Genomic DNA, 13071 nt, shown 5'->3' with positions numbered 1-13071 from the left:
ATATAACGCCCACTGTAATATGATGTCTTTCACTCTTTTGGGAAGTAATATCTTTAACAGATTAAAAAATGAACTTGAGGCATCAAGAATATTAGGAAATTAGAAATGAAATCTCAGTAAACATCACTGAGCATCAGTAAACATGTCATTAAAGTCTGCAATGACTTGAGTGATCTAGGCATTTATGCAGGATCTAATGTGGGTGAAGAACTGTCTTACAGTGATAAGAAGGTGTGAGTACTAGGGAGCTTAGATCACTCACTCTGGTAAGCGCATAAGACAGCAATCTTCAGTACGGTGTTGGCTCCAGCTGGGTAAAGATGGTCAAGGATTTTGCTGATCCAGAAATTTTTTTAGGGCTCTAAGCCTTAATATAACTTTTTATATTCTTGGATTTTTCCAGTTGCTATTTTGTGACAGTGAGATTAACACTGAGACTGTGAGCTTATCCCTAACTTTCACCCTTTTAGGCTTCAGAGTGCTCTTGAATTGCCACTTTATTTTGGTGGTTTTCTTTCTTTCTTTCTTTCTTTCTTTCTTTCTTTCTTTCTTTCTTTCTTTCCTTCTTTCCTTCCTTCTTTCTTTCTTTCTTTCTTTCTTTCTTTCTTTCTTTCTTTCTTTCTTTCTTTCGTGTGTGGCACCAGGGATTGAACTCAGGACCTTGCACTTGCCAGGTAAACACTTACTCCACTGAGCTATCTCCCTCTCCCTGTTTTTGTATATAAAGGATAAATAGGTCTGACACTTGAATTTAAATTTAATACACATAAAGAGTTTAGAGGAGAGCTGCTAAGTAATAAGCACCTATTAAGTGTTAACTGTTGCTAGTATTATCATCATTAGTGTCATTATTACCATCAACCTTGGAGCAGATGGAAGGCATTCAAAGAATATTAGATGAGTTTCACTATTGTGTAAAATCAGTTTAACATTTCAGAACTTGTAGATAAGAATTCAAGCTACTACTAAGATTTACCTATTACAACTGTGCTGCTAGAAATCTGAGTGTGCATATATCGCTGTGGTATGATGCTTTTAATTCTTTCAGAATAATACCAAAAAGGGGAGTAGCTGGTTCAAATGGACCCTCCAGTGCTGAGTTTTTGAGGCATCCCACACTGATTTCCACACTGGTCACACCAGTCTATACTCCCTTTTTAGTTCATTTGGAAAAATACCTAGGAAGGGAATAGGTGAGTTGAATGGAATTTATAATCATAGATTTTTGAGGAATCTCCACACTGATTTCTATCATGGTTGTACCAGTCTATACTTCCACCAACAGTGGAGAAGGATTCCTTTTCCCCCACAAGCTCGCCAGAATTCTTGCTTGGCTTCTTGATGATAGCCATTCTTTCTGGGGTAACATGGAATCTCATTGCTGTTTTAATTTGCATCTCTTGAATGACCAGTGATATTGAACATTTTTTCATATATTTATTTGCCACTTCTATTTTTTTCATCTGAGAAGTGTATATTCATTTCAGATGCCCATTTTTTGATCAGACAGACTTTTGATTTGGGGGGGGGACTGATTTTTTTTAAGTTCTTTATATGTTTTAGATAGAAGTCCTTTGTCTGAGGGACAGTTGACTAATTTTTGCCACAACTTGTAGGTTTTCTTTTTATTCTGTTGGTGATTTCTATTGAAAAGCAGAAAGTTTTCAAAAAGATAGGATCCCAATTATTGATTTTTTGAAATATTTCCCATGAAATTTGGGTTTTGTTCATCAACTGCATACCACTATATCTTCAAGATGTCTACTTATTTTCTCCTTTCAGATATTTAGTGTTTCTTTTTTAACATTTAAATCTTCGATCCATTTCAACTTTAGTTCATGGTGGTACACATAGGTGTAATTTAGTGTTTGGCATGTGGAAACCAAATTTTTCCATCACCATTTACTAAAGAATCTATCTTTCTTCCACTGAACATATTTGGCCTCTTTAGCAAATATAAGGTGGCTGAGTGTGTTTGCATTTGTGTCTGCATCTTCAGATCTATTCCATTGATCCTCAGGTCTGGACTTTTTGCCAGTACCATGCAGATTTTTATCACAGTAGCTTTGTAGTACAATTTCAAGTCAGGAATTGTGATGCCTCCTGCTTTTTGTTTGTTGTTCAAGATTGTTTTTGTTCTTCTAGGTCTCTTCTGTCTCCAGATGAATTTTAGGAATTTTTTCTCTAGATCTGTGTGGTATACTAATGGCATTTTTTCAAAATCAGGATTTCATTAAATCTGCATAACAATTTTGTACATATGGTCATTTTCACAATGTTGGATCTTCCTATGTACAAGCAAGGAATCTTTCTATTTTCTGAATTCATCTTTGACTACTTTTTTTTAGAGTACTGTCATTTTCACTATATAAATATTTTACTTCATTATATTAATTCCTAAGTATTTCACTTTTTGAATGTTATTGTGAAAGGCTTGATAACCAGAATTTTGGGGCAGAATTATTTTAAATCAATGGGCACTGATCAGGGTCATTCCCAAAATACCAGGCTGTGATCTCCAGTGGCTTGGATAAGCAAGCAGGCAGTGTAAAAGCAGGATACGTGGCTGTCTTTGATTGGTTCTTACAGTATGCATTGTAGTAACCAGCTATGTATCATGGTGACCAGCCATTTCTAGGACTCAAAGTAACAGGAAGTGTTACCTGGGTAACTAACAGACTGGCTGGAGTGGGCATTTTCTGCTACACAGAGAGTTGAAATTCTTCACTAACATTCATATTATAAGAAGGATAGGCCTCTTCAGCATACTTGTTTAAATTTTGGGATGATTTTCTGACACTAGTTGAGGACTTTGCTGTGAAAGAGGTCATTCAGGTCCCAGTACTACCTGTCTTCATTACTTTCTCATGCTGAGACATGATACCCAAAACCTACAACTCTAATGGGGAGAGGTTTACTTTGGCTCACAGTTCATAGAGGTTTCAATCCATCATAGATTGGCACCAAGGCAGGGCAGCATGGCAGAGGGGCATGGCAAAGAAGAAACAGTTAATAGCATGGCCTGCAAGAAGCAGAGAGAGGTGGATCAAAGGAGGAGGGAGGCAGATAGCCCTGGACCACATCCCCAGTGACCCATCTTCCCTAAGTAGGCTTTACCTCTCAAATGATATTTAACTGTGGTATTATCAGTCAACCAATCCATTGATAAGTAGTATAGCCCCACCATCTAATCACCTCCCCAACACTGTACCTACAAGTACATAAATTTGGGGGGGCATCTAAATATACACAACAGCATACCCAGTTTTTCCTTGTGCAGCTAATTCATCACAGTTAACCCTTCTTTCTCAAATTGTAGGTAAATGCTGAGAAACTCTGTAGTCTATATGAAGTGCGCTTGAATGAAGCAAATGAAAAACTAGACGAAGTGACTTGGTTGGCAAGTGACCTGAAAGCACAGAAGACAAAGCTACAGAATGAGAGTGGTAAGTCAATTGTCTACCTCACTTGGGAGACTTGGAGAACAACTCAGAGGGTAACTACCCACAGATTGGTGGATTATAGGATTGTAGGGGAGGAATAGAGCCTCTAGTTACCCTTGTCCACAGGCAATATTTTTTTCTGGGAAAGGTCACTTAAATGCTGCTTTTGGGTATCCTGCCAAAAGCAAAAGTAATTGTGTGGTTGGTAGAAGACATTCTCAAAATCAGAGGACAGTAAGGTTTGTCCATGCAGGCTACAAAACATGACATGATACTTTTATTTTCAGACAACTATAGTTCTTTTTTAAAGAGCAGAATGTATTTATTGGGGAAAAGAAAGCTTCTGTCTGAGAGAGAGACATAAGGGGAGCCCGAGTGGGTTGTCCCCAGCAACTTTACCCCTTTCAATAGACATTTTTTTGAATTTGTAATAATAAACCTACATCTTTTTTTATATTCAATTACAGCCATAATCTGCACAACGACTTATGCCAGTGTTGGCAAACATATGGCATTTGTGTGGCAGTGTGCATGCAGGGCCCTCTCTGTGGGCACATGAGCCAAGGTACCCCAGCATGTCCCCAGCAGCCAAGCACTTGGCATTAAGTGCAGTGTTAGCACTTTGCAATAAATAAGTGGGGTTTGGGTTGCAGTGTGGGCAACTGATTTCTAAAAGCTTTGCCATAACTGGCCTAAAGGAGTGGCCCTTCCTTATCTTTCTGGCCTCTTCTAAGTCATAGTGCATCTCTCATTCTGCCTTAGCCATGCTGACCTCTTCCCTGTGCTTCAAATGCACCAGATGCAGTCCTATGTTCAAGTCTTGGCCTGGATCTTTCCTCAGCCTGGAACTCCTTTCTAATTCTGCAAAGACTTGGACATAAGGGTTAATCAAGTAGCTATCTGGGGAAAGGTAGGCTAGTCCTTTTGAAAGTCGGCACTGGAGCACTCTCAATTCATATGCTCAATATGCTGATATGTTCCGGTTTTCTCTTTTTGTATTTGTCACCTATGTTTAATTTTCCTACTTGTGGCATAAAAAAATATTTTTTTACTTCCATCTGCCAAAAAAGCAAGTTCCATGAGGGCTGGACTCTGTTCTGTTCCCTGGCATATGTCAATTGTCTAGACCACTGCCTTGTACTGATTGGAGCTCTGTAAACTTTTAGCAAATAATTAAAACTAAAACAAATGTCGCATGAATATTGTAATCAATTGCTATTGTTTTTACCAACCTTTTATTTTGTAGCAACATATTTGTGGTTTTCTTTTTAAATTTATTACAAGCTTTTTATATTTTGCATTTTTGGTCACTTACAAACAATTTGCATTGTATCTCTTCATATATCAAACAGATGAATGATAGTTTACTTAGTCTTGTCTTGTTACTTGCCCTTTTTCCTTTGAATAGAATGTCGATAGATACCTATCTATAATTAGTATTCTTAGAAATTTATTTCCAGCACAGAATTCCTAACTCAGTGAACATACACAATGCATTTTAATGCCCAGAGGCACAGACTTTTACACAGAGAGTAAACATCATTCAGGCTCTATAACAACTGAATTAAATAGACACTTCTTTTCTTAGGTACTACATCTAGTATACTAAAATAACATTTCTTAAATGAAAGGGTTTGTTGGAAGGATTGAGAGGCTAGACAAAAATAAAAAAAATAGTCTTAGAACAAATTTCCTAAGCATCCAGGAGGAAAACTAGTTGGAAAAATGCCCATCAGATCTAAAAAGTTAGGATATTTTATAATGTATGATCACTTACATTAAGCTATTGCTTCCTACACTGGAAAGTTAAGACATGCTAGTGTTTGACTGGTTGGTTCTACTAGTTGAATGCTATTTCTTTAAGGACCATTCTTTAATGTACAGAAAAGTAATGTGGTGTAGTTTTCTTTGTTGCTTTAGCTCAAAGCTGTAGTCAAAATAAATTTATTCTTTCTTATCTCACAACTTCTCATCTATAACTAGATTTAGGAAATCTCAGACTTCTTCTGTTAACAAGGGTGAAAGGTAAAATAAAATCATTTATCAAAATTAAACACCTAGAAATCTAGAAAAGTGAAAATATTTAAGTTGCAGGAAGAGCATCCTATGGGACTGTTCTTACACTGCCAACCAGGTGAGCGGCACTTGGCCTTGTTACAAATCTTCCAGTTTCATTTTCTGTGCTATTGAGGATATCAGTGTAACCTTCACAGCCTCAAAACAAAGTCAGAGAACATTAGTGTCTATAGCTCTGAAGGAAGTTTTGTATGAAACTTATTTTAATAGAAATTTGATGCTTCCTCATAATTATTGATTAACATGCTACTCATTATTTTGATAAGGAAATTAGTGGGTGAGTGAAATGAAGTCAGTATGATCTGATAATTCTGCTTAGGATATAGGATCTTTTTATTCCAGCCTTTAATTTTTACATTTGCCTTTTGCTTTTGTGTAAATTAAATCGAAGTATGTGCATATCTGAGCTGCCTTTTGCCTCATTAGCTCCATGCCCCCGGCTTTTCACTGCATTTCTTCTGCTGTTGCCAAAGACTCTTTCTTACGCCCTGTCCTGTGAGCTGCTCATACTCTGCCTCCAGAGGACACCAAGAGTAAACATGATTTATCTGTGTAATTTGGTATTGGTCCTATGACACAACTGTTTTGTTAGCCTCAATCATGTAATGGATTTGTACTTCTTCAGAATCTCTTTAAGTAGGATGTTTCACCCAAATATTTATAATGTTTGGTCCACAGACTCCCAGCATTCCTCAAGACCTTTAAGGGGGTCTATGAGGTTTTAGCTATTTCATTATAATACTTAGATTGTATGTGCTTTTAAATTCTTCTTTCATTTGTATTGATAGTGCAGAGGAACTAATAGTTAAAATTGCTAGAGCCTTATCACAGGGCTAGCCAGCTCTGCACTGTGCTAATAGTCATTGTATTCACCAATATAAACTCACAATTTAAAAAGTCAGTTTTATTTAAGAAGCTCCTTGGGCCAGTGAGATAGCTCAGCGGACTAAGTACCTGCTTAGGGACAGGGATTCCATACCCAGTAAGATCGCTGGTACTCATGTTGTGCTGGCCCTACCCCTGGGCCAGCTAAGTTGGCAACCAAGTCTGGGTGTGGTGGCACATGCCTGTAATCCCAGAGCTGGGAAGACTGAAAACAGGAAGATCACTATAAATCCAAGCGGCAAGTGAGACCCTGTACCAAATACATAAATTAAAAAAAATAAAAACTAAGAAGCTCCTTAATGAAGGAAAAAAAGTCAATTTTTATATCTTACTTATAAACCCATATATAACCTTTTAATACTTTATGTGACAGCGTGAGAAATACGCATAAAGAATTTGTTTTAGATTGAAGCGCAATATTTGATTGTCAAAGAACGTTGCTGGTTTTTTCAGAAAGTACTGCTTTAACTTGAAAGAACAAATGAACTATGCTTATGCAAGCTTATACGTGTGATCAAAGGATGCCTGCCACTATAGGAAAACAACTGACAACATGTGCTGCCCAAGAAATAAGAGTATTCAGGCAAAACATGAGTTTTGGAAAATATGCATACATTACCATGAGCTTGAAGAATTTGAATTCTTAAAAATGATTCTGATGAGACCATTGGTGATAAGAACACATTTTTATATTGTATATGATATTGTGATTTATTATATATGTCCATACATGTAACATATTCATCTATCCTGGGTTCCTGATACGCTGCTCCTAAAACTCTTACATTGGTTGCGGTGATGAGTGTCTTGTGTGCTTATGAGATAACTGGTGGCTGCAACAGCCTCAGGATGAAGGCCACTATTAGAACTTTGGTACCTTCAGCCTAACCCCGACCTTTCAGGAGGAAAAATGGCTAAAAGTTTAGCTGATCACCAGTAACTAATGATTTAATGATTCTGCTAAAGAACAAGGCCTCCCCCAAACCCCCAAATAAGTAGGCTTCATTTTGTCATTGCTAAACACATTGTGGTTCCTGAAATGTGGTCGCCTAAATGGAGCCTCTGTACTCCTTCTCCTGTACCCGGTCCTATGCATCTCCTCCAACTGGATTGTCATCTGCATCATTTTTATTAAACAAGTGTAAGTAAGTTTCTTTGAATTTGTGAAGCTAACTTAGCAACTTAATTGAATCTGAGGGGAGAGTCAGTTAATAGGTCAGAAGTATTGGTGGCCATCTGGACTTGTGATTGGCATCTGGAGTGGGGTGAGGTCTTATGAACTGTGTTCTCACCTCATGAACTTGATGCTATCTCTAGGCAATAAGTGCATAAATGAGTTAAGTTGTACTAACCACTGGCAAATTTCACAGTGTAGGGAAGTCACAGCTGGTGTCACAAATGTTGACCGTATAAGAGTACAGGAAAAAAGCTTTATTCTCCCTTTTTATGGTGTATATGGAAATGCATCAACATTTAGAAGAACTGAATATGTTAAATGAATATATATTTTTTCAAATAACCCCTGCATGATGTAACAAAATAACATGACAGCGATTGATTTAAATTTAAGACCTATCATTTGATTTTAATTAATGTAAATGAATAAACAATTTCATTCATATAGTTTGGTTACATATTGTTAGTAACTCTTAAAAGACTTTCATTTGTTGAGCTTTGGTACATTATCAAATAATCAAAATGTCTAAAAAAGACTATTAGGTATGCCACTACATGTCTCCAACCATGTGTCTGTTACCTAATATAATATGTAGAGCTATGTCATTCATCATTTTGCTTTAAAAAATATAGATCTCCTCCTTTACTATTACATATATTAAATATTAATACTATATGCCATTTTAATTATTATTTTAAATTAGATTATTACAAATTTTAAGCTTCTCTGTTCTAATTTCATATGTACCACTAACATAAAACTCACATGAACAAAATTTCTTTAGTGTCTTCAATAATTTTTTTAAGCAGAATAGTGTTTCTGAAACCAAAAATGTTTGGGAATTGCTTAATCTACTCAACCAGATTCTTCCTTATAGGAATGTGAGAGAGTTGATTTATAACTAGTTTGTAGGCAGAAAAGTGAGAACCATAAGTATAATGGGGTTTGTATTTTTGCACTGAAGATTGGACCCAGAGCTCTGCAGAATATGCTGGGGTTTTAGTGCTGAACTGCTTGTACTAATGGAAACAACTACTTTTGTCTGGGTTTGCCTCAGCCTTTTGAACCATTTGTGATAACCTTGGTGTATCTGTGCTATAATTAATCAAATAGCTTAAGCAGGGAGATAGTTTAGATTGTTGTACAATTTTCCTCTCTCATCAACCACATTTCTTGCCATATAATGATTATTATTAATATTTATTGAGCAATTCAGTCTGCAGTAAACATTTATACTCCCTTAATTTTCATCTTGCATTACCTCACTGTCTTCAGTTTATAAATTAGGCAGAAATTGTAATTATATACAAATTATGCCACCAGAAATTGGTAGAGCCAAGCATGATAAACAGGGGAGCATGGCCTAGGAGAAAAAAATTTTCTTCAGAATAAGAACTTAATTTGCAGCTTCCTCCACTAATGAGCTATCTATATTGCTTTCCACAGTCATATTTGATAAAGTTGCAACATTTTCTTCCTCTATAAAATAAGGAATATAACACTTAAAGTATTTAGGAGTTGTGAGAATTAAAGTAACATAGATAAAGTGCCTGCAACATAGAAGACTCTCCATAAGCAGTCACTAATATCATCTATTATTTACTCATACTTACTATTAAAAATCAGCTCTTCTTTTAGGGCTGCCTTGTTAGTCTTACTAATAGCAAGACTCCCAGTTCATTTCCTAAAAATCAAAATATTAGGATAGGAGTCATTCCAGCTGCCCATATCAGTAAGTTAAGTAGGGGAAGAAGGATATCACTAAGAAAAACCAGGATTAACTTATTTTGTGAAATCCTTCCATAGGTGAGTTCTTAAAGAAGCTGGAAGAAAAAGAGGCTCTGTTAAATCAGCTCTCTAGGGAAAAGAGTCACTTCACTCGGCAAATTGAAGAACTGAGAGGTCAGCTAGAAGAGAAGACCAGAGTAAGACATCTCTATTTTCTCACCAATAGCTTGACTGTATGTTAAAAAAACAAGCAATGCATGGTGAGTCAGCCCAGCATTTTTTCATGTGAAAGAAGAGAAACTGTTCTAGATGTAATGGGAAAACCCATGCTGGACCTTTATGTGCCAGAAAGAACTCTGATGCCTCAAGGATCTTCCTAAGAGATTCAAATCATGTCTATAGCCTGTCAGGTTTAGAGCAAGCACAATGTGTGTTTCTGTTTTGCATTATTTCTTCACTAGAAAGTCAGAAAGCCTCTATGTTTGAATCTCAACTGCCCACAAAAGAGCATAATTAAATAAAAAGATTGGGATAAAATAAACAGGGCTAGATCAGCCCAATATTACTTTTAACTTGTCAATAAATTACATGGGCCAGCCAAATAGCTCAGTGGATTAAAGTGCCTGCTTAGGCAGATACAGGGGCCAGGAGTTCGATCCCCTGGCCTGCCGTGCCAGCCCAGTCCCCAGGGCATGCTGAGACGGTAATTGAGACTGGGTGTGGTGACACGCGCCTGTCATCCCAGCACTTGGGAGGCTGTAAATAGGAGAATCACTAGGCATCTGATCTATGCAGTGAGACCCTGTACACCCTGTGCACCCTGTCCTAAATACAAAAAAAATTATAGAAATCAGTCACATATAATTTATCTCTTATATAATATCATCTACATTATATAATGTTGTTAGTGAGTGACCCCAGGAAAAGTTTAGTTACTAATATGGGTGTGAATTCTTAGAGCCGCAGCATTTAAGTCTAATTCTTCATTCGTATTCAAAGAGCCTTGTTGCATCTCACTTGTGTGTGATCTCGTTGTAAAGTTACATGTTCTGATAAAAACTCGTGCAAGGGAGGCAAGTCTTTGTTTTTAAATACTTCACCATTTTATTTCTATCAGTCTCCTTATTTTCTATGTTGTACATTTTTACTAGCACATGGGGAGACAGAGAAGAAGATCATTAAGAGCTGGGTAGCTAGACCTTGTACCAAATGAATAAATTTTTTAAAACTCTAAAATTTAAGCATTGAACTATATCATTGTAATATGATGAATTTATCACTTTTGGGAAGCTACCTTGAAGGGGAATAGCTAGGTCAAAAAATTTCTAGGTTTATTTTTTTGAAGAACTCTGCATTGATTTCCATAGTGATTACACTAGTTTACATATATACATAACTGTGTTTATAACAGTATAATTCATTGGGAGGTACATAAACAGATAAGTGGCTAAAGAAAATGTATTTATGTATAACTGAGTACTACTCTGCAATAAAAGAAGATAAACTTGAGTCATTTGTAGGAATATGGATGTATCTTGAGGCCATCATGTTAAGTGAAATAAATCAGATACACAATCTCAAACATCATGTGGTTTTGCTTATGTGGATAGCGCACATAACAAATAAAGAGCAAATCAAGAGGTATGTAGTAGGAAGTAGGGAAATAGATCTTCTTGAAATGGGGAAGGGATGAAGAGATGGACAAGGAAGGGAGGACAGGGCAAGAGGATGAAAATGGAATTAAGGTTATATAGGGGTAACAACTCCATCCAAGGAATGGAAGCAGTAAGTACTGCAAATGTCTACTAATAAAGCTTTAAAACTTGACATATAATATTGTTACATATATATGGATACAATATTGTGATTCAACCATATGTACAATGTGTAATGATAAAATCAGTGCAGTTAGCATTTCCAGCTCTTCAAATATTGTTCCATCTCATTTCAACATGTTGGGATATTCAAGCTCTAGTTATTTTGAAACACACAATTAATTGTCATTGATTATAGTTGCTCTATTTCATATAACGCTACAATTAGGTTGGCCTGTCGGTGTTTTGGTATCATTATCCATGCTCTGCCTCTACTGCCTTTATTTTACTCTCTGCCTCTACATGATTAATGTTTTTGGTTTCTGCAAATGAGAGAGGACATGTCATATTCATCGTTCTATTGTTGGCTCATTGGTTGGTTGCCTTCTTTTGCGCATGCTATTATAATAAACATGGGTGGTCAGATGTCTGTTTGAGGAACAGATATTAGCATTTCTTCTGGATATGTATGCTGAAGTGAAATTGTTGATTATATATAATTTCACTTTTAGTGTTTTGAGGAACCCTTATACTATTTTCCATAATAACTATATTAATTTACATTCCCATCAATGATATATGAAAATTTTACGTTCTCTGTATTCTCACTAGCTTTTTTTTTTCTTTTTTTGGTTGTTTTAAGGATAGCCATTCTGACTAGGGTTAGATATTTCATTGTAGTTTTGACTTACATTTCCAGGATGATTACTGTTATTGAACATTTTTTCATGAACAGTAATATATTGGCTTATGAACACTTCTTTTGTGAATAATTCAGTTTGTTAACAGAAGCTTTCAGCAAAATTTTTCTTCTGTTCACAAACTCCACACAGGATGAGAAACACAGATGCAGCCATCTTGCCCAGAATCGTGGAATGAATTAAATTCATGAATTGAAGTACATCATTTGAGAAATATCTGTCTAAATTATTTGTCCATTTTACATGCGCTTATTGGTTTCTTGCTGTTGAGTTCTTTGGGTCCCTTATGTATTCTGGGAATTAATCCTTTGTGAGATAAATACTTCGCAATCTTTTCCCATTCTGTGTTGTCTCTCAGCTCTCTCTCTCGGTTCCCTTTGCTTTACAGAAACTTCTTAGCTTGATGTAATAACATCTGTCTCTGTTTTGCTTTTGTTGCCTGTTTGGCAACTTAATCAAAATGTCTTTACCTATCTTAATGTCACAAATTTTTCTCTATGCTTGCTTCTCATGTTTTCATGGCTGTGGGTGCTACACTGAGATCTATTTTGAGTTAATTTTTGTATACTGTGAGATAGAGCATTCTTAGGTAATTTAGTTTTTTTACCTGGATATCCAGTTTTCCCAGGAGGATTTATTAAGTTTATACACCATATTTACAATTTGAAAGCTCGGGATTCTGAGACACAGATAGCTAAGACTGTTTCATAAGCAGGCTGCAGAAAGGTTAGGAAGGAGGGCTGAAGCCTCACCCAATTCCTGCGCTGTTCTGTTTGGCCTGCTGTCCACCAGGTGCCTCTGTTCTTCTCACACTCTGTGGTGAGCCACTTGCTTGGCTCCCTTTAGTGGGTTTCAGCCAAGGCGTCTCTGGTGGCCATGTGCCTGGAGAGTGTGCATGCCTTTCCTTGTCAAACCTGGGCTTCTACACAGCAGCACTTCTTGGATTCACAGATCTGAGATGACTCGGTAACCTTGGGAACACTCTTAACTTAATGTCCTGAAAGTCCTGAGGTCAATTCCCAGCATTGAATGACCACATCAAATCCAGAGTGCATATTCTTTTCTGGTGCTGTGTCTTTTAAACACAACAGTTGAGCAAAATGGTAGACTCTCTCTTTCTCTCTCTCTCCCCCTCTCTCTGTCTGTCTCTGTCTGTCTCTCTCTCTCTCTCTGTCTCTCTCTCTCTCTGTCTCTCTCTCTCTCTGTCTCTCTCTCTCTGTCTCTCTCTCTCTCTCTGTCTCTCTCTC

At 36.8% G+C, this 13071-nt stretch overlaps 1 protein-coding gene across 1 annotated transcript in view; it reads left to right on the top strand.

Annotated features, from left to right (window-relative positions):
- Myh15 (myosin heavy chain 15) overlaps nucleotides 1-13071 on the top strand; it is a 147450-nt gene that overhangs the window by 92588 nt on the left and 41791 nt on the right. Inside the window, exons 28-29 of the mRNA XM_004643969.1 lie at nucleotides 3320-3446; nucleotides 9388-9506. Of these exons, the coding sequence (XP_004644026.1) occupies nucleotides 3320-3446; nucleotides 9388-9506 (246 nt within the window). The remainder of the gene's footprint in view (nucleotides 1-3319; nucleotides 3447-9387; nucleotides 9507-13071) is intronic.

The sequence above is a fragment of the Octodon degus genome, unplaced genomic scaffold (genome assembly GCF_000260255.1).
Source record: "Octodon degus isolate 3935 unplaced genomic scaffold, OctDeg1.0 scaffold00187, whole genome shotgun sequence".
Taxonomy (NCBI): domain Eukaryota; kingdom Metazoa; phylum Chordata; class Mammalia; order Rodentia; family Octodontidae; genus Octodon; species Octodon degus.
The sequence above is the reverse complement of the archived record's forward strand: the minus strand, read 5'-3'. Positions and strand labels throughout refer to the sequence as shown.